The sequence below is a fragment of the Amblyomma mixtum genome, chromosome 3 (genome assembly GCF_055824585.1).
Source record: "Amblyomma mixtum isolate Tamu chromosome 3, ASM5582458v1, whole genome shotgun sequence".
Taxonomy (NCBI): Eukaryota; Metazoa; Arthropoda; class Arachnida; order Ixodida; family Ixodidae; genus Amblyomma; species Amblyomma mixtum.
In genome coordinates, this window is record NC_143014.1 from 9,270,420 (window position 1) to 9,296,602 (window position 26,183).

At 46.1% G+C, this 26,183-nt stretch overlaps 1 protein-coding gene across 1 annotated transcript; it reads right to left on the reverse strand.

The window, feature by feature from the left end:
* Window positions 1-9,103: 9,103 nt before the first annotated feature.
* LOC149349187 (uncharacterized) lies at window positions 9,104-18,663 on the reverse strand. The gene is made up of 4 exons (XM_089575419.1): window positions 17,966-18,663; window positions 16,612-16,719; window positions 11,594-11,641; window positions 9,104-9,328 (listed from the first exon to the last, which is right to left on the reverse strand). Exons 2-4 carry the CDS (start codon window positions 16,669-16,671, stop codon window positions 9,104-9,106), a joined length of 333 nt encoding a protein of 110 aa, XP_089431545.1. The 5' UTR covers window positions 16,672-16,719; window positions 17,966-18,663.
* Between the last annotated feature and the right edge of the window lie 7,520 nt (window positions 18,664-26,183).

The following is a 26,183-nucleotide window of genomic DNA, read 5'->3' on the forward strand; positions in this document are numbered from 1 at the left end:
TACCGCACAAAAATCTTTGGTTGTGGGCTGAATGAATCTAGTGCGCTGCTTTCCAGCCACTCCATTGTTAGGTTTGCAGCGGTAACAGAAACTGAAGCGCCCATGGCTGTGCCGTGAACTTGTTTGTAAAACACATGGTCGAAAGTAAATTAAGTGTTACTCAGGCAGAAATGCAGGAGTTGCCTGAGATCCGGTACATCGATTGGCGACCTGCCAGGCAAAGTGGCATCAGATTCCAGGGCTGCCGCGCAAACCTCGACTGCTAAGTCAATCGGAACGCTCGTGAAGAGCGACTTGACATCAAAAGAGACCATCATGTCACAGTCGTCAAGACGCACGTTTCGAACTTTTTCTATAAAGTCAGCAGAATGACGCACATTGGTGGGGGTTCTTCCGACGAGCGGAGCAAGTATGCGATGCAGGAAGCCGGAGAGCTTGTAGAGGGGGGAGCGGGTGAAATCTACGATAGGCCTCATTGGAACATCGGTTTTGTGTATCTTAGGAAGGCCATACAACGCCGGAGCTGAGCCATTGTGACATAGTAGCGCGAAGTAGAGGGACTTGTGCTGGGGTGGCACCACTCGAAAGACGTCCGATAGAAGCTTTTGCAACTGTGTCTGTATCTTTGCTGTTGGGTCCTTCTTGAGACGCACGTAAGTTTGGTTTGGTTTATGGGGTTTAACGTCCCAAAGCGACTGAGGCTATGAGAGACGCCGTAGTGAAGGGCTCCGGAAATTTCGACCACCTGGGGTTCTTTAACGTGCACTGACATCGCACAGTGCACGGGCCTCTAGAATTTCTCCTCCAAAGAAATTCCAGCCGCTGCAGCAGACGCACGTAAGTGTTCTGGTCATTCAGCAAGGCCAGCATTTTGCTCTTGTAGTCGGCCTTGTCGAGAAGAACAGTGGAATTTCCTTTGTCAGCTGGTAGAATGACCAAATCGGCATTAGCCTGGAGTTGCTTGATTGCGTTGCGCTGAGCTGAAGAGAGTGTCGAGGAGGCCTGAAGCGGACGCAGCCTCGAAAGAGCGCCGATTGCGCGAGTACGTGCTTCTTCGCGGCGGAAAGGTTCCACCTTGCTGATTGCATTCTCCACCACGCATACAATTTTTCTTTTGTCTGGCGCCGGCGCCACATTGAAGTTTAGGCCCAAGTTGAGTACGGACATTTCAGCCGGATTAGGCTTATGCGAGGACAGGTTGTGAACTGTTGACAAAGTGACGTTGCTGCATGCAGGCCTCTCCTGATGTGCAAGCCTGTTGAGTTTGTTTTCGTGAGACTGTTCTGCTCTGGCTGAAGATAATTTGGCCTGAAAATTGGCGTGTAGCTGCACGCTTGGGAAAACTGCTGAGTACTGGTGCTCTAGCTGGCGTCGTGCAAAGAAAGCTTCGTTTTCTAGTTTCCTAATCGTTTGTTTGCAATCTAAAATTCTTGCCTGTAGTAGAAGTCGTTCAGCCTTGGCGACCACGCTGTAGCCGAAACTTGTTGCAACGGACCTGTTGAGGCGGAGGGACCGAGGAATGAGACCAAGGGTCTTGCATGTCATGTTGAAGTTCAAGTGACCTTTGAATGATGCCACTCGAGTAGTCACGGAAGTAAATCGACGGATTTCGGTGATTGCTCTTTGGCCATACTACCGGCGTAAGTTGATGAAGTCGAGGGTTGGACGGAAACCCGTCTGGTCGGGGGTGTACAGGTGCCCCAAAAGTAATACGGAGCACGCGAGCGGTGGCCGAAATGGAAAAAACTGCATGCCAGCGCGCTCTATCAGCAGATGCGCGGCAAAGAGCGAAGGGGCGTCGGCACATCCGGCTGGCCCACCTCGATAACTTGATGCTCGCGTTATCGCCTCAACGAGCGAAGCTGCGCTGCTACCATCCCTGCCCGCCAGGGTCGCTTTCAATACATCATGCAAGCGTTTGTTGTTTTTCCGCGCCGTGTAGAAAGTGGCGTTCGACAGGTTGAACTTTTTGCTTTTTCAGCAATGCCACCATTTTCATCCTGCGAGACCGCCGTGGTCCGCTCTTCGCTTCGCGGCGAGTTTGTGACAGTGAAAACTGAGCAAACTTCACGAAGGACACAAAAAGGGAAGACGAGACACAGACGCTGATATAACTATGGAACGTCTTACCCTGATCGTCTTCCCTTTCTGTGTTCGTCATGAAGTTCGCGCTGCTTTTATAGTGATGAACAAGCTCATCATGTGTTCGTCGAGTTTGTGCGCGAGCTATAGAATACTTCGGCCGTCGGTTTGGCAAGTGTGATCAACTTTTTCTTGGTTCAAGGAAGTGCATGAAAGAAAGAATAACATTCATGTGTTGCCTTCGTTGTTTTCATTATAAAGATAGAGGCTCAACAGTATAGTAACTGAACTAATTAAGGATCACTTCCCTTGGCACAAATTTGCTTTCTTAGAATGGAGGAAAAAAGACAAACAAAAAGCGAGCTTGTCTCTGATTTAGTCGTCCCCTATCGGCTATATTTTGCAGACATGCAAAGGAGAAAACGGCATCAGGGTGGAAGCGATTAAAAAAACTACATCCAAAGGCACTTTTCATGCAAACTCAAAGTTTAATGACGGGCGAAGCTCCCGCTCACATTAATGACATCGACCATGCGTCGAGGAAGAGACTCGAATATTGAGTCGACGTATCCGGGTTGCTCTCGAAGGTTGTCCAGTGTAAGAAAGTGAATTAGTGTGGAAGAAAATGGTCTTGAATTCATCAGACAGCACATGCATGCTATTATATTTTTTTTTGTTCGTCATGCGTTCCCTAGAGCGAAGCAAAGTTGTCACCGCATTTTCCAAAACGTTGCTCGAGTGCTTATACTCGTGAGCGCACAAACTCGCAGCCATGTGTAGCACAAACTTCGGCTGCTCCACAGACAAAGATAATGCAGATCCTGACGAAGCATAAAGCGCACGGTGCCGATGGCAAACATTTCTGCACGGCTCGGACGAACAACAAACCATGAGGTATTGAAAGCGCCCCTGGCGGGCAGGGATGGTAGCAGCGCAGCTTCGCTCGTTGAGGCGATAACGCGAGCATCAAGTTATCGAGGTGGGCCAGCCGGATGTGCCGACGCCCCTTCGCTCTTTGCCGCGCATCTGCTGATAGAGCGCGCTGGCATGCAGTTTTTTCCATTTCGGCCACCGCTCGCGTGCTCCGTATTACTTTTGGGGCACCTGTACATGAAGAAGAAGGCAGAACACCGACCAAAATAAAAATGAACACTTTAAACGACGTTTCGGCTCCCACACGGGAGCCTTGTGCACAAAAAGGTACAGACGTGAAAAGGCTGGCTATTTATGCTTGAAAATGTGCCCTAGGCAGCGGGCGTAAGCACTAGGAAGTGCCCCTTCAGTGCGATTAAGAGTGTGTTCGGTTGTCTGAATGATTAAGCATTCCAGATAAAGGCGGCTTTTGAGATTGTTTTCTGTTTTTAAAATGCGCGCATTGCTCCAATCTATGTCATGCTGCCTGCTTTCAGAATGTTCGGCGAGTGCATTTGACGATGCTTTCTTGTTTTCAACATCATACTGGTGTTGTTTCAATCTTTGAACAAAATTTCCACTTTAACCCACATACACATGGTGACAGTCTCTACACGGTATACTGTACACTACGTGCTTAGTACGTGCTGCTTCGCGGCGGAAAGGTGCTTACGCCATTACCATTGTAGTGTCCGTTCGAGCGCGGTCAAGGCCGCAGAAAAGGGGTGGTATCATTTTTGTTCGTGACGCGAGAAGCGACCGCACAAATCTCGATTGACCGCAGCCATGAAGGGCTGCATCTACGTTTTTGCAGATTACCGTACGTGGTCTTGACCCGTTATCTCGAAGTTTCCTTGCCGCCTTTAAATTGAGCGATGCCGCGAGCGGCGGGCATTCGTAGTTCGACGACCGCCGAGCACGCTTGTTGCTGCCCGAGCTCGTCCAGACCCAGCGAAGATTTTTCGGCGCTGGCTTGCTGAGAAGTTTTGAGAAGTGCATGCGGGCCTCGGATCCACTGCGACCCCGAGGTTCCGCAACCAGCCTCCCAGCCCAGGCGCCGTGCCTTTGCCGGTGCTCGGGCAACTTCGAGACATTCAAGCAGCAGCCCAGTCGGCCGCCCGTGACGCCATGGGAGGCCCGGGACCTGCTGCCCCTCCGGTGTACCGTGCGCCGCCCCCAAAGGCGCACTGTTTCCAGTTTTCAGTTACTTCCGACGCGACTGCTGACGACATCGTCGACGGCATCGAGTCGGTTGTCGGCCCGAAAGGGCTAGAGAGCCTCCAACACCATGGAGGCATGAAGTTCTGCGTCGCCTTGGCCTCGGCTGCGGCGGCGGAGAAGATGTTAGTGGAAGGCGCCTTCAACGTGAACGGCACTTCCGTCCCAGTAGCCTGCGTGGGTCCCGCCGTGGTCCACGTGACGGCTTTTCGTGTGCCGCTGTACGTGGGAGATGCGGCGCTGGCGGCAGCACTGTCCTCTTACGGAAAGGTGCTGGGCATCACCCACCCCGTCCTCAAGGGCCGTCGTCACGTCGGCAACGGGACGCGCGTGGTCCGGATCGAGATGAAGCAGGCGGTGCCGAACTTCTTGACCGTCCAGGGCCACCGCGTCATGTTTGACTACCGAGGCGTCCGGAAGGTGTGTTCCCGCTGCGGGCAGGACGGCCACATCGGCGCGGCGTGTCGAACGCCGCGGTGCGCTCGCTGCGAGGTGTTCGGCCACGACACGGCCGGATGCGGAGCGGCTTGCAGGCGCTGCGGTGGAAGCCACGCCACAGCGGACTGCCTGCGGCCACGGTCCTAAGCGGCGGCCGCCGCCTCGAGGAAGGAACCGAGTAAGGACAACGTGGCCGATGAAACGCGGAGCCCTCCAACCGTCCGGACGCCTGTTGCCGACGCAGGCCCAAAGACCAGCCGCCCGAGGGAGCCCGAATCCGCCCCCGCGACGGAGGTGCCTGAGAAAGAGCAGCACCATGAGGGATCACCTTCAAACGAGGTGGAACCGTTCGCTGCAGTTTTCGCTGAGCCCTTGGCGCTGTTTCCCGGCACAGACACCTACGACACCGTGAGCAGCAGCGACGAGTCGAGCGTGGCGTCGGGCGACCTGGTGGACGTACCGGACAAAGTCACGCCGCTTCGCCTGACAGGCGACTTGACGTGCGGCCAGGTGTCAGGACCGACGACTCCTGTAGGTGCGGACGACGCGCGCTTCCCGTCACCAGCCAGCCACACCCTCCCATCGGCGACCCTGGCGTCGGCATCGGCTTCAGCTGCGAGCGTCGCCAAGACCACGCAGCAACCGGTGAGCGAGGCCACAAGCGCCGACGACCCCGAAAATATGGACTTTTCCCGACCAGACTTCAAACGTGCCCACCCCCAATCATCGGAATCTGAAGGGACAGTTAACGAACGTTGTAGTAAAAAAGTGCCGCGCGCGTCAAGCGCCGCCCATGGCAGCGCTCTTTAGGTTGTATGTTATGCCGTCGGTGCTCTTGGCAGTCATGGCGGTTGTGCATCTCCTCTCCCTGAATGTTCGGGGATTTCAATCCGTAGACAGACAGAGAGAGGTGATGCACTTTGCTAGGGCTAGGGGCGTGGACATCCTGTTTTACAGGAATGCAACTTCCGTACTTCACTTGATGTGCTGAATTTCACCACCCGGTTTTCTGTTTTTGCTTATTTTTCGTTGACTGATTTTCATATGTGCGGTGTTGGTGTCGTTTTTGTAAACCCCTGCCTGCGCGCGGGTGCTCATTGCACTTTCGGGCTGGACGGCCGCACTCTTGCGGTCGACTTCGCACTAAACCAGCGGCGGTAAGTGCGTTGGTTGTATATGCGCCAGCACGGCAGACTAGTAGTTCTGATTTTTTTGAGCGCCTCGACTCATTCCTCCTTGATCCCTACCCCACTTTCATCGTCAGTGACTTCAATTGTGTACTTAACATCGACCGTGACGTCCGCGGACAGGGTCACGGTCGCCGTTATTGCGGTGCCCCCGCGCTCCGCGATCTCGTGACTCAGTTCTGCTTGTCTGACGCGTGGGTGCATCTTCACGGGGATGCCTTTGGAGCGACGTGGGAGAGAGCACAGTCAGCGAGTCGGATAGACAAATTCTATTTTCCACCAGAGCTCGCTTCTTTTGTCGTTAGCTGCGAAGTTCTCGTGTTCCCTGCACGCACGCCGGTGATTTCCGATCACCACCCCTTGTCAGTCAGGCTCGACTTTGGTGAGGACACCCCACGTATTGTTACGTGGCGCATGGACACGAGCCTACTGGCGGACCCGGAAAGCATGGCGTCACTGCGTACGGCGTTGGCCGCATCGTGCAAGAGCTTCGCTGCGACTGATTCATGGGACACACTCAAGGCTCGTTGGCAGGCAACTCTGGTGGCAGCCGGTCAAGACCGCAGACGCCGGGTAACTCATGCACTGAATGACACCCTCAATCTTGTCGACAACGTCCTCACCTGTCACATGCACAGTGGGCGTGTTATCTGCCTGCTTGGCAAAGATTTTCCCGTTGTAGGACCACACCGATTTCCAGTTGCACTCATATTTTTTTTTCACAGCCATTGCAAGTAGTTTCTTCAATGCGGGACAGAGGTGCTCATTGACATATATTGCATCTGATATGTCTAGGCCGATGTCTTTGCTTGTAAGCCGTGTTTTTTTAGCCTTCGTCAGGACAATGTCTCGCTTCCTGCGGGATTTGAATTGGACGAGGACGTGCGATTTCCCAGCAGTTCGCGTCGGCACGCGATGGCAGACTTCAATGTCAGCTTCTTCTATCGGTTCTGAGATGGTGTTGCCAATTTTAGAGAGAATGCCACTCAGGGATTCGCCTTCAGTCTCTGCTATTCCTTGTATTTCAATATTACACTTCCTTGAATATTGTTCAGCATGAGTAAGCCTGCTTTCTGCATTTTGCAATTTACTTTCGAGAGATGCGCATCTGGCACACAGCGCCTCATTATCAGTTGATAGTTGCACGTTTTTGGAAACCTCATCATCCAGTTGTTTTTTGATGTCCTCTATTGTTCCATGCGAGACTCAAGGCTCTCGGTCAAGTTTTTTTGCTCGGTTTTTAGCTCACGAATTTCGTTTCGCAAATCTCTTTCCATCGCCTCTCGAAAGGCCTTCAGTTCAAGTTTTACTTCGTCTTTAAGTTTAACTAATTCAGCCCTCAAGATTTTTTCTACTCAAGCGGGCAACACAGCTCGTGATGCCGATAACGTGTGATTGCCGACATCGTGCTCATCTGGCTATCTGCTTCGTGTTTTCAAAGCCTTGAAAGATGGATTATCAGGAGCTTACTCTGCCATCTGATGTGAAGTTTGATTATTTATCATGCGAATCAGTTATGCATATCAATGCACGTTCAGTGAACTGTAAAGAGGATGACATTGTCCTTTTATTACAGCAATTTTGCTCTCAATTTTCTGTCCTAATGCTGTCGGAAACTTGGTATACAAACAGTAGCAAAATGTTGGAACTAGATGGTTACAATAACTTCTTTCTTAATCGTAAAAACAACAGGGGTGGTGGCGTCGCAATTCTAGTTGCAAAGCACAAGAAATGTGAAATTTTGCCGGAATTCAGTAAGACCACTGTGGATTATGAAATCTTAACGCTGAAAAATAAACAAGAAATAATTTCTGTCTTGTATCGTCCACCAACTGGGAATGTTGCACGCTTCTTAGAATTTTATGAAGACTTCTTGGAATTTATTTGTAAAAACAACCTTAGGCTCATCAGTGGTGGTGATTTTAACATAAACATGTTAGAGGAAAATAACTCTGTTCGTGACTTTAACACAAAACTGGTTTCATCTGGTTTCATAAATGTGATTAAAACACCAACTCGAATTACATGTTCTACATCATCCTTGCTAGATCTCATTGTTACGAATCTTGACACTGAAATTTACAATGCAGGCACAGTTGCCTGCGACGTTAGTGATCAATGTCCTACTTTCTTAACATATCGCATTGATTCACTGGACAGGAATGTGAAAAGGGAAACATTTTTTGTTCAGCGCATTACCGAAGGAAAGCTAATCTCGTTCAAGAATGAAATCATGAACCAAGATTGGTCTGCCGTGCTAAAAAATGTGGATGCGAATGACGCGTATAACGAATTCATAAATCGTTTTGTGTGCATCTATGCTAAACATTTCCCTTTGCAAACTATCGTGCCAACAAAAAAGATTAAGAAACCATGGGTCACTCGAGAACACTTACAAATGATCAAAAATAAAAATCGTCACTTTCATTCTTTCTTGCGTACACGTTCAAAAGAAACTCTAAAGGAGTTTAAAATATTGCGGAATAAGCTAAACGCTGAGCTTCGGAGAGCCAAATCTTTATACTATGAGCAGTTATTTGCAGATTGCGCTCGACAACGCCCGGATGCTGCATGGAAAGAAATAAACACTGTTTTGGGTCGTAAAAGTAAAAGTTCCCTTCCGGATGTTTTAACACATGAAGGTGGTGAATTGAGCGGTAAAGCGCTTGCGGATTACCTTAACAATCATTTTGTGAGTATTGCAAATCCTTGTGACTATCCTCCAGATACAACTGGAATCTCCACTAGTACAATGAAAACAATATACCTTCAGCCTACTGATGAGCAGGAGATTTATAACACTTTCATGTTGCTCCGAAACAGTAAGGCGCTTCCCTATTGAAAATATTGAGCGTGAATTCTGCGTGCCTATCTTTGCGTGTTTATTGCCACGCAAAATGCGACGATTGAACGAGGTCGCAGAACGCGAGACATATTTCACATAATTTGCGCAAGCTGAGCAAGCTCGCAAACGCGAGACATCTCTCACGTAAGTGCGCAAGCCACGTAAGGCTCGTATAGCAGGAGACATCCTCGCGTAATATGCGCAAGCCGGGTGAGGCTTCCAGAATGTCCGAGAGCCAAGGGTGAGTCCCAGAATGTTCAAGAGCCGAGTCTGGCTCACAGAGCACTAGACAGTGTCTAATGGAGTTACCATCATGATGCCGATAATACCTTGCATGGCTGCAAGGCTCCTACATCACTGCTCAACACGGTACGCTAATGTACTGCATTAAGGCCTCCTCATCTGTCTGTCACTGCCTCATTCAGCATGCATGTTGTGAGATAATAAGCTTTGCAGAAACGGTGCTTCGTGGGATGGTTCTCATGTGTGTAGCATGCTTGCAAAAGGACATAGATAAGGTCACCTTAACTGGCTTTATTAATGCCACATCCCTCATGATGGGTGCCACACAGTGGCTAAACAATTTCTTCAGTTTCTCCAAGTCCAGCAGGTTGGCGTCTTGATACAGGTTCTCACTATGCAGCACCTGCAAAAAGGTAGGAGTATATGCAAAAAAATTCAGTTAATCTGTTTTCTGGAAATTCCAGAGAAGGGCACAAGTACTTCTTCCATTAATGAACTAATGATGATTTCGAAAAGTTTCAGGTTTGAAATACAGACACTGGAAAACCCGACTCAAGCACACAGACTGCTCAGCATCAAACCTGCACAAAATCTAATAACCGTGTCACACAGGCATTTTGAAGGCTTTCAAATGGCTATTAACTCAGTGGCACTTGAATACAGCTAAATGGGCATTTCCAATAGCCACTGAGTCCCTAGAACAGTGTGGACATCTATTAAGATTTTGAAGGCTTTTCAGTGGTAGAAATTTGCACTCAGACATGGAGCACTCGCAACTATACACGAAGAAATAAAATCAAAGCAATTTAATCGCTCAAAGAATACTCAACATGAAATGTACAACTTATTTCACTAAAAAAAAAAGAAGGCTAGCCACAAAACACTGCAGCAAGCATATTATCACTGTTGCCAATAGCACAAAAACAATGAATACCACCTTTTCAAAACTGTGTGAGCGCTACAACAGCTTCCCAGCAAAATTATCAACTGTGACAGTGGCGCCACAGCAGCTTGGTGCCAGATGATGAAATATCTCTACGGCGATCAAGTATTCTGTGTAGCAGTGGCATAACTCCCGAGTTGAAGTGCAAATCTCGAAGCTCAATCTCCCACCTCAACTGTTATCTTTAAATACATATTTAAATTCATTGGAGCGTGCTGCAGAAGTAGGTGGTCAGATCATTCGAGAGGATACCTGCAAGCTATCTCAGGAGACGAAAGATCTGATGAAGAAACGCCAAAGCATGAGGACGTCTAACTTCAGAGATAGAATAGAACTAGGAGATCTATCGAAGTTATAAGTGCAAGGTAGCCAACATAAGAAAGTTTAACATGGAGAAAACCTAGCATGCTCTAAAGCATGGAGGTAGCCTAAAATCAGTGAAGAGAAAACTAATCACAGGTAAAAACCAGATGTATGCGCTAAAAGACAAAGAGGGCAATGTCATAAGCAATATGGATAAGATAGTTAAAGTAGCCGAAGAGTTCTGCACAAATCTCTACAGTAGTGAATGTAATCAGAATGTTACGGAGAGAGGCAGTAGAGCATAGCAATGGGACATCCCGCCAGTAACGAGGGAGGAAGTAAAGAAAGCCTCAGGAGCAATGCAAAGGGGCAAAGCAGCTGGTGAGGATCAGGTAACAGCAGATTTGTTGAAGGACGGAGGAGAGATTGTGCTAGAGAAACTAGCCACCCTGTACACGCTTGCCTCGTGACCACGAGCGTATCAGGAGCTTGGAAGATTGCGAACATTATTTTAATTCATAAGAAAGAAGATGTCAAGGACTTGAAGATTTACAGACCGATCAGCTTACTATCGATTGCCTACAAGGTATTTACTAAGGTAATCACTAATAGAGTCAGGACAACCTTCGAATTCAATCAACCAAATGATCAGGCAGACTTTCGTAAAGGATACTCAACAAGAGACCACATTCATGCAATCAATCAGGTGATAGAGAAATGGGCAGAATATAACCAACCCCAATTATAGCCTTCATTGACTACCAGACAGCAATTGACTCGGTGGAACCACAGCTGCCATGCAGGCATTGTGGAATCAGGGTGTAGAAGAGTGTTATGTGAAAATATTGGAAGATATTTATAACGACTGCACAGCTACCATAGTTCTCCATAAGGTCAGCAATAAAATTCCTCTATATTCCGAGTTTTCTAACACCACCATCATTTTTTGGCACCGTGACCATATCATACAAGAATGTGAGACCTACTGCATACCTAAAGAAAATATGTGTGTAAGCCAAGCATCAGCCGTTGTATGCAATAAGAAGTCTAAGTGAAAAAGATTCGATGTAAATTAGAGAAAGCCTTGCCATTTTTGTACTTCTGCTTCTATGACTGCTTGCTGGATTTTTTTCTTTAGTTGGAAGCATTCTTCCATCCCTTATCTCTATACACTATTCCTCCGCCAAATGACTGAGTAACCCAAATAGCAATTCCTAAGTAGGGAGGGGGCCTTCCACAGTGACCACACAGGGGCCTTGAAGTTCTTGCAGCAATCAAAACATCCCTTTGTAACACTGGCCTTGAATGCACCACTATACTTTTGTGGCAGGCCAAATACTTATACAATTTATGTTTTAAAACCACACAGAAATCCACAACTGCCATTATGAAAACAACCTAGGAATGTAACCATAAGCGTACCTGGCCAGAATGATCAGCATGGAAAGGCGCCCAGCTTGTGTGCAGCTCCTAAAATGAAAGCAAATTCACATGATTAATTGCAATTTCCACAGAGACATTCTTGAAAAATCATGTTTTTGCACCACTCAGCCTCAAGCCTGCCTTCTTGCTCCTGCAGCAATGAGGCAAATCTGAGCACAGCTTGGGGTGAGCTGGTGGTATCACATTACGCACCTGACACTACATGCATCAATCCATTTGTATGATTGAATTTCAGAATGGCGAAAAAGACACACACACAGGAAAAAATGGTGGGTGGATGAGATTAAGAAGTTTGTGGGGATACAGTGGCCGCAAGTGGCAAAGGACAGGGTTAATTGGAGAGACATGGGAGAGGCCTTTGCCCTGCAGTGGGTGTAGTCAGGCTGCTGCTGCTGCTGCTGCTGATGATGATGATGATCACAGCCTGAGCACACCTACAAAGTAAAACTGTGATCTCGACCCAGCAGCACTTTACTGTGTTGAAAGAGAACAGGTACAATTGAATTACTGCATTACCTTGTTATTATAATTAAAAAGTACAGGGCTCTAAGGACTTCCTAATTTACATCGAAACGAATGGGTTACAGTGAACTTTCACGGATTACACTAACAGGCACTGAAAATCCAACACAGCTGCCCAAGAGAATATAGGCAGCCGCGCTAGCCTTCTTTTGCGCTATGCTACCTGATACCAGATTAAAATTCCAGAGCAATTTACTCATACTCTAGCACTGGGATACGTTATGCCCCAGACTGATGCAGCTGTCTTACTAAAGGCAGAGAAGCTTTCAGTGTGGGTCATGTGTGCTGTGGCGTGAACACATGCACAGCATCGCCTGCTACCATTCAAGTCCTCTGTGTACACAAATGCAGGTGCAATAGAAAACCCACATCACAAATTTGGCTAGTCTGGTCGGCCAAGCATGGGCCAGCTGATAGCACGAAGCAGCAGGTGCGACACATACCATCATCATCAGCCTGACTAGGCCCACTGCAGGGCAAAGGACTCACCCATGTCTCCACATTAACCCTGTCCTTTGCTAGGTGTGGCCACCATATCCCCGCAAACTTCTTAATCTCATCCGCCCATCTAACTTTCTGCCGCCCCCTGCTACGCTTGACTTCTCTTGGAATCCACTCCATTACCCTTAAGGACCAGCGGTTATGTTGTCTTCCCATTACAAGCCCCGCACAGGCCCGTTTCTTCCTCTTAATTTCAAGTAGCATGTTATTAACCCATTAGCGCCCAACGTACTTTTAAAAGTACAGTTAATTTTTTAATAATTTCACCACCAAAGACTGGAATTTTCTTTTCAAGTAGGGCATGCTTTTGTCAACAGGGGATTGGCCAACCACCCTTAACTAATTTGGCGCACTTCCTCTGCTCAGTATGTCAGCTTTCCGTGGTGAAATTTCAGGATGTTTGTTTCCCACGAACTGCACCGGTAGTTGCTTGATTATAATTTTCTCACGGCCGCATTTATGCACATATTACGCTAGTTTCAAGTATAGAGCAGCACGAAACACGAAAGTAAACAACGGATGCTTTGAATGTCCCGTAACTTTGGCGTGTTTTGCTCTGCAATGATTTATATACAGCTGTACTTTCTATAGTACACTGGGTCGTCCTGTGTGCAGAACGGCGCCTATTTATTCCAGTTCATAGATATTATGGTTCCTTCCAATTATTGGGCAAAAATCACTTTTTCTGTTCAGCAAGGCCTCGGAGGCTGCTGTACTTGCCGCTAGCGGTCTTCAGTATGATTATGGTATGATTTTAATTGGTTGTAATAAAGTTTGGTTATAAGAACTGAAGGTTCTGCAGAGCAGGCAGTTGCTGTTATGCCATTCACACCGTCTGCTGAAAGTACTTGAGTTCAGAAATGAAACTTTTGGAAGCGCGAGTTGTCCTGTCGTCACCTGAGGTGATTTCAACGCTTAGTGACCATTTCATCTTTTTTTGTAATTTTTTTACCTCTCTAGACATTCTTGTAACGCTCCACTGGGAGGAATTTAGGGCTAGAGGAACCGTTCGCCAAAACGGGTTTAGGAAGTGTCCACTCGGTCCAAAGAAAGCGATGAAATAGAAGCAGCCATGAAACATCGATTCTTGCTTCAGTAATATAGGTTACATGCTTGTATTGAAGTCTACGATCAACAGTATAGTAAATATGGCTTGCAACTATAACAGCAGTGAGCCTACGTGTTTTGTAGAGTGGTGGTTGCCTATAGCATAAGAAAAACAGATTTTTTTTAAAGCCAAAACTCCTTTCCTTTTACAACAGTGGTATGGCAGGTGTTGACCATTCGCATCAAGCCGTCTACTGCCAGTATATCAGCATCAGGGACAAAAAGTGATAGTGGTTGTTGACACCAAAGCTCAACTTTGCAATTGTGAAAGCCTGAACAATCTGCCAAATTGCTAGAGACGAGCCTGCTGCTGACTATTTTTGCTTTGGTAAGAACATTACTCATTATTATCTACACCTTGACATGCAGTAACCAGCGGTTCGAAGACACTCTGGCTCAAACGTATCTGATGCTTCTTTGAAAAGGAGAAACCTTTCCGTGCAAAGTAGGATAACTGCGGTGCCAGTATAGCCAGAAAATATTCATGAGGGCCTGCAAGAAGTGTTATAGCACTCTGCGTAAAAATCGCAGACATAATAACAACATTCACGCCACCAATAGGAATGCAGTGAAGTAGCCACATGTGCTATGGGGAAGACCCAGTGTACTATAAAAAGTACACCTGTGTAACCTCTGGAAGGAATAAAGCAATCGTGACGAAATTTCAGCATTCTCTTTTTCTTTATATGAGAGTATTATGCGCTAAAAATGAAGAAAATCCCTCTGTTAGATTTTTCTTGGTCCCTAATGGGTTAACCCGCGTTTGTTCCCTCACCCACTCCGCCCCCTTTTGGTCTCTTAATGTTAGACTTATCATTTTTCTTTCCATAGCTCACTTTGCTGTCCTTATCGTTTGGCACGTGTTTTTTTCTTTGTAATAAGGCATAAAGTATTATACACGGATTACCACATGGCATCCTCCTATGACCGCTAAATAATTTATAATCAAATTTCTTTCTCCTGCTGTATTTGTTTCGGTTTCAACAGCTGAATGATGGCTGTGACGTCAAAGCGAGGTTATTGGTCACGTGAGGCATGAAAAACTGCAATACAATTGGTACTTCTGGCTCTTAAGGAATGCTGGCGTCAGCGCTGTAGCAAATTAAAATGACGAAGCAGCGATTATAAGTGCAGTTTTCCCACGCCTCACATGACCTATAAACTCTCTTTGATGTCATAGCCATAGTCAAATTGTTCACCGAAACAGGATGGCAGAAAAAGTTGATTATAAATTATTTAGCGGTCTCACGCGAATACCAGATGGTGATTCATGCATAGTAGTGTCTTCCGCACCATTATAGAGAAGAAAACATGCCACCAAGATTAGGTGTCTATACTCTTTTAAGCTGAACTCTCTTCATTAGCCTCCAAGTTTCTGTCCCAAAAGTGAGAAACATGCAGGCTAAAGAAAAGATTTCAGCTTAAGTACCAAAGTGGCTCTAATTACACGATGAAGCGGAAAAACTCTTGACACTTGAACAGAGAACAAATAGGAATTCCAACAAAATTTTAGATTCTTGTAAGGTTATCAAGCATTTCTGAATATTGTAAACTGCACTTTCACACATACAGTACGCATGTATGCCAAGCTCACATTCAGTAGCTCTGTTTACCGGCTGTAATTATCACGGTCTGAGCTCAGTTACAGATTTAAAACCAGCCAAAAGATGCAACACAGGAAAAGAGAAGAAAACAGGTTGGACTATCAATTGAATTTTTTGTGAAGGAAAAGAAGGCTCGCATGAAGATGCGCCACACATGACCCACACCAGCGAAAGGCAGGACAACAAATAACTGTCACTGATATACAAGCACGTCATCTAAAAGAGAAAATTCTTTCCGTTGAAGATTGACTAATGGCTTCGCTACTCATACAACCGTTGCCTTGGAGATATGCATCAAATACCTTACAGATTTGTTTACCACTTCTATACACCACTGAAGTGTCACAGAAATCAGGCGTACACACTGATGGGTCATCTTATGATTTACACTCACGACATTGGCACTGTAGTGCCAGATTAGAAGCTGCCTTCCCCCTAACAAGTTAGTGCTCACTCAGGAACACATTAAAGACACCTGCACATATCCCTGAAGTAGTTTCTTGCACAAGCTAGCGGAATGTGATAAACCACTTCCTGCAAGTCCTGAACCTAGTTTTATGGGATACCATACTGCTATCCCTGTTTTAACAGCAGCGCAAAGGCCATCAACACAATGATTGGCGCAAAAATTACATTTAAAAATTTTCCCGCCACTCGATTTGAACTCATGAAGTCTACACAAAGGACTCCATGATAACCGTTCTGAGGTGAATGGCAGTTCAGCCTAGCCTCTGGAATCTGTGCCAAAAAAAAACCGGAGTCAGCGCATCGCAATTTACTTCCGAAATCAGCCGGTGCTGATGAAAATTGTATGTTTTGCTTTCTCTGGCTTATAAAGCTCCACTTTCAGAAAAAGTGTCGTCTTTGTGGTTAGGATGCAGAACTTCATCATCACAGGTCAACTTCAGCTTGCCATCAGTGTCCCTTTAATGCCTCAAAGTTGAACAATAGCTCCATTCATAGAGGAGGGCTGTGCATAAATTTCGACCACCAAAGATTCTTTAACATGCACTGACATTGCATAACACACGAGCAAATATGCATTTCGCCTTGTCGAAACGAAGCCACCACAATTCAATCCCGCGTCTTTGGGCTCAGTAGCCGAACACCAATGCAGTAGGCCACAGCAGCAGGTGAAAAACAAAAGAGAGCCCTTAATAGGCAACCTAACTTGCGAAAATCAACATAACGAGGGGTCACACAAGTAGCAGTGGACTAGGAAAATAAAAGCTACTTGTGTCGGAAGATGTCTTCAGTGCTTACCTCAAAAGCCTGCTTGCTTGCTGGGCATCCTAGCACCAAGTGAAAGGCTGGCACAGCCATACTGGAGAGCTTGGAAGAGGCATTGCTGGTAAAGCTATGTGGAGATTGCTGCAAGGTAAAAAGACACATTTAACAGCAGCACAGTGCAAAAAATGGACTAGAATCAAGCATGTAAGGCAAAGTGCAAGGCACAAAAAGGAGCCGGTCGCAGAATGGAACACAACTGTTTAACCACATTTCGAAGTGGGCCAGGCAACAAGAAATTCATAACCACGGCAGTCATTCACAAGCTACCCTCAGACGAGACATCACTTGCATATCGATATCCAGCATCGTTTCTACAATACATGCCACCATTCAAAAGAACAGACCACAGCAGAACGATATTTTCAGTAGAAGGCTGGTTTGCTTCAAATTCTGCATGCGTCCCTCAATTCGAAATCTGGCATGATTAGCACTGATTTCACATTCTCACAGGTATGATGAATTAATAGTGCCAATTGCAGAAAAACCACACTTTTTCCTTTAACATCAAATAAGGTATTGGAGAGGTACCTTAGCATATTTAAGTCAAAGTCAGATTTATTTGCGCCATTGGTTATAATCATGAAACAATCAAGTTTATTCTTCGTACCTATTAAAGGCTCAATTACCCTTAAATTTCACTGCAACTTCGGGATTTAGGGCAAATGGAGCTAGGGCACCTGTGTGCATTTTGCAGTTGTTTGTACCATTTCAGCTCCGAGCCAAAGTATGAAAAAGCGAATGCCAAAATAGAAGCGGAAAACTTCAGAGCAATTTGTTTTTATCTCACCGTTCTGCTATTCAAGGCTCGACTATAAGTACGAACGCAGCTGGATCATATGCAGCTTCGTACCTTAAATACACAATTTATAAAAGTACAAGTGAAATACAAGTGAAAGAGGAGGAAGCTCAATCCTAACGCATACAGCTGAATCGCAGTCTACGTAGTTAAACTGCTCGAGCGCTGTTACTTCAATTACAGCGTAACATGCGGCGAGAATGTAAAGTCCGGGCCGAAGATCTGTTGGCGGGCACATATTCCATTCTCGGCGAGAGATGAATGGCAGTACGGCGGCAGTACGGCGCCGATATCGTGCACCCCGCGATCGGATCAGCTGTGCATATTTGCATGGCATACTGACCATGACCGTGTGACCACTGACACTACACGCGCATTCATGCCCGTGTGCTGCCAGCAAACAACCTTTCAGCGCTGCGTGCTGCCGCGATAGGCACTGCGTCTTCGCGTCTCTGTACTAGCTGTGTTGACGTGGCCAGTTGTGCGCAAAGGCTTTGAAATAATGAACAGGTTCGAAGAAAATTAACTTACCCCCAAGATGCGAGATGTCACCCGGGTAGTGGTCTCCCACCAGCTGCTGCTCCATGGAGGAAATGAGCCCCACCGTCAGCATAGCGTTTCCAGTGAAGGCGCGCAAAGGACGACGCGCTATCCGTCGAGCCCGCTGAGCCCGCTATAAACACAGGTTTACTCAGCACCTTACCACGTTTTCGTACATCGCACCAGCGAATTTCACTGCTGTCGGCACATCACATATCGGAAGAGTGACAAATGCTCATTCCAGCGATGGTTCATGCCCTCGGCACCACAAAGGACCACGACAAACGTAGTAACGCTGACCGCCATGCTGTCCCTCCCCAGACGCTGCGTTCGTTGGCTAGCGCTTCGGCCAGTTCCGGCTTCCTTCGGCCCGTTTAGAAAGGCATCGCCTCCAGGCATTCCTCCAGGTCGTCTCTTTCGGGCTCTATGCTTTTGGGCAGTGCGATAGCAAAGGACTAAAACCAAATGAAACTTTCGTTACAAAAATAATTAAGTTCTTGTGCACATATTAGCATTAAAAACTTGAGAAATTTGTGACGCATGGACGCATTAATATGCGTGTCGGTACATTCGTGCGTGCGTGCGTGCGTGAGTGGGCATGGTCTAGCGCGTCAAATCCAAAGCCTATCCGACATGCTGCATGGTTTCTGAGATCACCGCCGTGAGCTTCGCTTGTTTTCTTGTGCTGCTGCTGGGCGTTCTTGCGCGCCGGTGTTACTGTGCTGGAATCGCAAAAGAAGAAGGATTACCGGTGTGTGCTGCCGGTGGGCGCGCTCTCATCCAAGAGTGGTAGCAGCTCCCAATTAAGCGATCCGTCGGGGCATATGTGTTATGGATGTCTGGTCGACAACGATAATGAGGTCAGCAGTGCGGTGCCGTCGTTTGATGAGTCGAACCTTTCGGCCTATTGCACTGCTAACTTCGTTGCAAAAATGCCTGGCTCATAAGCAGCGACAGTGGCCATTGTTTCTGTGGTGTGTTTCGATTACAAGACGGCGCCCTTCTACAGTGTGGCTTCCTTGGAAACTTATTCGGCGGTGTGCCTGCAACGCCTATCGCTGTCAGCTCAAACTGACCGCCTGCGAGCGCTGCCTTCTTTTGCGATGTGAACGGTGACGGGACACTTACTGCCTGTGGCCGGAGCTTATAGCAAAAGCGAAGAGTGTTTTGTGTGAAGGTTTGACGAAGTGCGTGTGTCAGCTGGACCCTTAGCAAGTCATACGAGATGCGACATGCAAAAGTGGTCCACCAGTCGCTTCAGCAGAAAGGAGTGCGGATGTTTTTTACGTTACTTCAATCGAGAACTGCCCATGCAAATATTTCAACTCGTCTCTTTCCTAAACAGCATAGTAAAGAAGCTAAAGCAACAAAACTGCTGTTTCCATGCTGTATATTGATTCCGCACTCGTGCTAGAGGTGGGAAATATGTAGCAGTTATTGGCGGAGTTACAGCCTATGAAGCACGTGCAGCTTCATGTAATTGCAGGTTAGGATATGCGCCTTACATGGTATTGACTTTGTAACCAGACATAGCCATCTGTCAACTAAAAGAAATGTTCTTGCTATAGGATTCTGCAGCATTATGTATGCTTCTGGACACTGAATACCGGGTGCGTCACCTCTCTTGAAAGCACTCAGATTTGTGTACTTATCAGTACGTTTGAGATGAGAAAATTTTATCAGCTTCTTTTCTTTATTTTATAATTAGCTACACAGCATGTCGCAAAAAAAAAATGTTTTAAGGAAAAGTATTTCAGTTTAGAGTAGAACAGTTCAACAAAGTTGTTTTGGGCATTCTGGTAACTTCAAGATGGTATCTGATGGTTGCATACAGACGCGCAAGTCAAACCTCAAAGGGCATCAAACTTAACAGTACCGCTGAGCTTATCCTTTCGTGCTTTTTATGTGTGTGTAGATCACCTGGGGAAGTTCAGTATTGGATGTTGGATTTCATAGTTCTGCTACAACTTTTATCTTCCTTTCTACACATGAAACATGACTGAACTTGATTACATTCCCCAAGCAAATACCTGACGCCTTACAAGCGTTCCTTACTGTGCACAGTTGTCCCAGTGCATTATATCCACTCATGTGCAGCACACTGTTGTGTTGCTCTGGGTCTCCGAATGTGCTCTCAGCAATATGATGGAATCATAGTCCATCCAGATGGTCTTTGTGGTAGTGCAAATTTCAAAACAGATTGAAGAAGAATGAAGAGTGTGATACTTCGTCATGCATCATGCAATGCTGGTGCTAATCAGGCAACATGTGTGGTATATATACTTCGCACATTTGAGATTCATTGGATTTGTTCTGGAGCCGTACTGGGAATTAATTAATCGATCTGTGATTTGTCACTGAAATTGAAAGAGGGCACTAATTTCTGAACTTTTGACACCAACTGTGAATTCAAAACTGTCTTTTCGTGTAGGCTTACATGGCCTTTTTACGTGTATGTAAATTTATGCTAATGACTTTGGAAATTGCTTTGGAAATGGTTTTGGAAATTGCCTCGTAACATTCCTGTTACAGCTCACAATTCGCTTTCTGCACGTCATGTTTGATTGAACCTGATTATATCCCCAAGCTTGTTTGTTGCACCTAACAAACACTGTTGCCCTTTCAGAGTTATTCCATTGATTGACTCCTTTCGAGTGCAAGCAACAAATGGTTGTGTTGCTTCTGATTTCGAAATATGGCTGTCTGCATGACGGGCAACAACATAAGTGCTCTGGATGGCTTTCATCATGCATCTATAAGATATCTGTAACTTTCAGAATTGGTTAAAGGAAGAACTGAAGGATGCTGTAAGAGTCATTAGCAGCTTGTTTTTTACATTATTTTACAATGAACTTGCAATGTTGACAAGTTCTTGCTCAGTGTGCATGTTGTCATGTACAGGTCCCTGCAGTATCGAAGGGAACCATTTTGCACTAAAAGATAATTTTTTGGTTATTTGTTTGCTGAAGTTGAAAATGATTAATGGGTACTTACGCCAAGACGAAAATTATAAAACAGCAAAACGTGAGCTTATTGCTCATTATTGAGAAGTAATCATTAACTGAATGCTCGAACTTTGTTTGCTTTCACCCTAAATGGGCCTTTACAGTCTCGACAAGTTGCTACTAAGCAAGCAAACGCACACATGGCCACACGCAGCCTCACTGAGCTTGCTCAGTATGCACATAAGCACGCACAGCTTCGGCAAGCCCCTCTCAGCACGCAGATGTCCACGTACAGAGAGTTCTCCACGAGAGTCCACGATTTTTTACACGCAAAGAGTGTGCGTGAACGTCTATCAGCTCACAGTACGCGCATATGTACACACAGGACGCACAGAGTGCGTACAGGTAACGAACAATTTCTGCGCATTCGTGTGCAAAATGAACGTGATCGTACAAAAATCACTGTTCTCGTGCAAACTCACGCAGAGTTTTTTCAATAGGGTTGATATTGAAAACATTCAAATCATGCCGATAAAGTATGTATTGACCTTACTTACATCCGTACTTGCTTACATATTTAATTTAATACTGGATTCGGGCGTCTTTCCTGAAAAAATGAAATGTGCTAGGGTTTCTGTAATCTTCAAGGGCGGCGACCCAAACTTGGCAACAAACTATCGCCCAATTTCAGTCCTCCCTGTATTTTCCAAGGCACTTGAAAAGATCATTTTTGCTCGTATAACTGACTTCTTTGACAAAGAAAACATAATAACAAATACAAAGTTCGGTTTTAGGAAGGACAGATCGACGGAAACTGCTTTACTAACGTTAAAAGAAAATATTTTACGAAACATAGAAAGTAATTTGTTCTCGTTGGCTGTTTTCATAGATTTCAGCAAGGCTTTTGACTGCCTGGACCATAACATTCTTCTATCCAAAATACAAGCTTACGGGATCCGCGGCACGTGTCTAGCTTTGCTGAAGTCCTACCTCAGCAACAGGTTTCAGAGAGTGTTTCTCAAAAACTGCAGCTCATCCCTTTTTCCGATAAAGAGTGGCGTACCCCAAGGAAGTGTGTTAGGTCCGCTGTTGTTCAATACATACATTAATGACTTGGTGAATATTGATAATACAGTAAAACTAGTGATATATGCTGATGATAGTACTATTCTTATTTCTGGCCCTAATGCTGATGGTTTAATCATGCAATGTAATGAATTTTTAGCTAAGCTATCTACATGGTCCAAGTTAAACAGACTTCAAATCAATTGCACTAAAACTAAAGCTATTATATTCCGCGCTAAAAACAAATTAGTTGAAATAAATCACACTATAACCTATGAGCACCAAGAAATTCAAATCGTTGACAACCATAAAATATTAGGTGTACATTTTTCCTCGCATCTAACCTGGGATGCTCACATTGATCACCTTCGTAAAAAACTTTCCTCGATTACAGGAGTTATATCGCGCTGTCGTACAGTACTTCCACCCAAGATAAAACTTCAAGTATATCATGCTTTGTTTAACTCTCATTTAAGATACTGCAGTCTAGTTTGGTGCACAACCACCAAAACCAATTTAAATAAACTCCTGGTTTTACAGAAAAAAATCATCCGTTACATAGCAAATATTGAGCCCATGGAAACTACAAAGAGTGCATTTGAATCATTCAGTATCATAAGTGTAGACAAGTTGTATGAATTTCGCCTATTACATTCAATCTACTTTTCCTCCCTTGAAGTTACTAACCTTCTAACGTCCTTGGCATCCTTAGAGCGACGAAATATTAGCGTGCAAACAAGAAATGTTGATGCGTGGGCAGTTCCTCATTTTCGTACATTTTATAAATATCAGTCACTTACCCATAACCTCCCTACAATAGTAAACAAATACAGACACACAGTGGGCTTGAACAAAAAACAATTACATTCCTATTTTGTGCAGTTGTGATCCACTAATTTTTGTTTGTTGTTTCCGCGTATGTGCTTTTCAGTTGTTTTATTTTGGTTTCAGTTCATTACTGGTTGCTTTATGTGATTGACATCATTATTACTTTTCACAGTAACTGTTTTATTATTACCCTATTACTGTCTTCCTATGTACTATTCATCTATTATGTTTCTATTCTTTACGCTGCTGCCTTGTATTGGTCTCTTGGGCCTCGTCAAGCTTTTGTGTAGCTTTTAGCCCAAGAGACCATCCAGTTGTCTTCTGGAAAATAAAGATGTATTGTATTGTAAGCGCATCCGTATAGTGCAAAGGAGAGCACCCTTAACCTTTGCCATGAGCGATTACCTGAGCCTACTTAAAGCACGTTACCACCTGTTGCTCTGCCAGTCATCACGGGCAGCTAGTCGCGCAAACCAGCTCGGGCGGCCTATATCAGACCCGGCTGTGCTACGACACGTACGTGCAGGCACGGCAGAGGAATTCGCTCCCGCTACTGTGCCTTTCGTGACACTCCCAGACGGCACCCAAAGCAAAACCGCGTCCGATATCTGCACGATCTTTGCAAGTCACTTCTCGAACCTGTTCTCTACGGATTGTTGGCTAAATCTTCAAGATGGTTATGACGGGCTTCTACAAAGCTTTTTTGGAAACTTACCACGAGTAGCTGAAGAGCTGCATGAAAACCTTTGCGCACCAGCCACAAGCCAAGAGCTGCACGCCATCCTGCAGAGTATGAATGCAGCCTCTGCCCCCGGGCCAGACGGCATTCCGACAAGTTTTTATTCAACGTTTTTTTACCAGATCCAAGGAGCACTGCTGAAAATGGTCAACGGCTTTCTCGCGGATGGGTTACGTCCGAACTCTTTCCGCGAATGTCGGATCATACTCATTCCGAAAGCGGGCGGTGACCCCTCCGACCCGCAAGCATGGCGGCCCATAAGCCTCTTAAATACAGACTACAAAATAGTCGCATCTTTACTAAACAGAAGAATGCGGACGATCCTGCCTCACCTAATCCACCGGGCTCAAACCAGCAGCGTGCCTGACCGCTCTGTGTTTTCTGCATTGGCACTCACAAGAGACCTGTTCACATTTGCCAGCAGGACGGGCTTCACCGGGTGTTTTGTTTCGCTCGATCAGGCGAAAGCATTCGATCGGGTGGAACAATCGTATTTGTTCGGAGTCCTCGAAGCCTTCGGATTCCCGCCGCAAATTGTCAGCAGGCTGCGCCTACTTTACGCAAACCTGAACGCTCATCTCTCCGTAAACGGCCACCAGAGCGCTCGCTTCTCAGTCACCCGGGGCATAAGGCAGGGATGCCCTCTCCCCCCAACATTCTTTGTGTTATGCCTGGATCCACTCATCCGGCGCATTAACGACAGTCCATCCATACGCGGCTTCCCTCTGCCTGGTCAGGGCCAAATCAAGGTTTCGGCCTACGCCGACGACGTGTCGCTTTTCCTCAAGGACGAGGATAGCTACGCCGCTTTTTCGCGGCTGTTTCTCGAGTACAGCGAGATATCGGGGGCCCTATTGAACAGGGGCAAAAGCAAGGCACTAAGGTTTGGCACCTTCACACCGAACCTTGCGGGCGAGGTGGAGTGGGTGCAGGGAGTGAAAGTCCTGGGAGTAGTATTCCTCGCCAGCGGAGAAGTAGCCCGCGAAACCTGGACTAACCTCCGCACGAACGCTGAGAAACGCCTCTCGGTGGCGTCAACTTTCCGCCTTTCAATGGCAGAGCGCTGCTATTTAGTTAAGTCCACAATCCTAGCCGCATGTTTTTTTGTCGCCCGCGTCGCAAACCCACCGCGCACGTTTGCTCGCAGGCTAACCTCGGCCTGTGGCTCTTTCGTTTGGGCGGGCAAAACCGAACTTGTGTCACGAATGTTCATGCGCCTTCCATCGTACATGGGTGGGTTTGGTATACCTTGTATCCGCACCATGTGCAATGTGCTCGCCTTGCGAGGAGTACGAGATCTTGTACGCAACCCAGACTATCCCGGGAGAACACTCCTCACATACTTTCTGGGTACAGCGCGTAACGTGTTTTTTACACAACACGTGGTTGGCCCTACAGCCGAGCAGCCGCCGGCATTTTCGTTAACGTGCGTCGCACACTGGCGTCGTTGTCTGCCAGCGTGCCCGATCTGGATGTTGATGAAACCCAGCCCTCCAGGATGTGTGAAGCACTAACGGTAGCTGAGCTGACACGCGAACAACTCCAGAAAACGAGACGGGCACGCTGGCGCCAACTGACCTCAGCTGCGCTTCCTGCAGATGTCAGGGACTTCGGCTGGCTGCGAGGCTGGCGGGTCCTGCCCACAAGAGACCGCCTTGCGGCGTGGGGCGTGCCCTTATAAAAATGGTCTATAGACTTTCTATAGACTTTTTATAGACTCTGTAGACATCCTACAGACTTTTCCTTTTATCTATAGACAGTCTATAGAAAATCTATGGACTAAAGTCTATAGCTCCTTCAATTTCCTTTTGTCTATAGACGGTATATAGACTCTCTATAGACTAAGGTCCATAGCTGCCTCAATTTCCTTTCGTCTATAGACTGTCTATAGACCCTCTATAGACGAAGGTCTATAGCTGCCTCAATTTCCTTTCGTCTATAGACTGTCTATAGACTCTCTATAGACTAAGGTCTGTAGCTGTCTCAATTTCCTTTTGTCTATGGACTGTCTATAGAAACTTTATAGACTAAAGTCTATAGCTGTCTCAATTTCCTTTTGTCTATAGACTGTCTATAGACACTTTATAGACTAAAGTCTATAGCTGCCTCAATTTCCTTTTGTCTATAGACGGTCTATAGACTCTCTATAGACTGAAGTCTATAACTACCTCCATTTCCTTTCATCTATAGACGGTCTATAGACTCGCTATAGCCTAAGGTCTATAGCCGCATCAATTTCCTTTTGTCTATAGACTGTCTATAGTCTAAAGTCTATAATTGCTTCAATTTCCTTTCGTCTATAGACGGTCTATAGACTAAGGTCTATAACTGCCACAATATCCTTTCGTCTATAGACGGTCTATAGACTCTCTATAGACCAAGGTCCATAGCTGCCTCAATTTCTTTTCGTCTATAGACGGTCTATAGACTCTCTATAGACTACGGTCTATAGCTGCTTCAATTTCCTTTCGTCTATAGACGGTCTATAGACTCTCTATAGCCTACGGTCTATAGCTGCTTCAATTTCCTTTGGTCTATAGACGGTCTATAGACTCTCTATAGACTGCCGTCTACCTCAATTTCCTTTCGCCTATAGACTGTACACTATAGATAGTCTACTGCCTATAGACCA

What these genes read in the sequence shown, in the direction of transcription:
- LOC149349187 (XM_089575419.1), bottom strand. Translation starts at nt 16,671, where the DNA reads ATGGCTGTGCCAGCCTTTCACTTGGTGCTAGGATGCCCAGCAAGCAAG. An exon ending in CAAGCAAGCAGGCTTTTGAG is followed by an intron (nt 11,642 to 16,611) that starts GTAAGCACTGAA and finishes CTTTCATTTTAG; the next exon opens with GAGCTGCACACAAGCTGGGC. An exon ending in ATGCTGATCATTCTGGCCAG is followed by an intron (nt 9,329 to 11,593) that starts GTACGCTTATGG and finishes ACCTTTTTGCAG; the next exon opens with GTGCTGCATAGTGAGAACCT.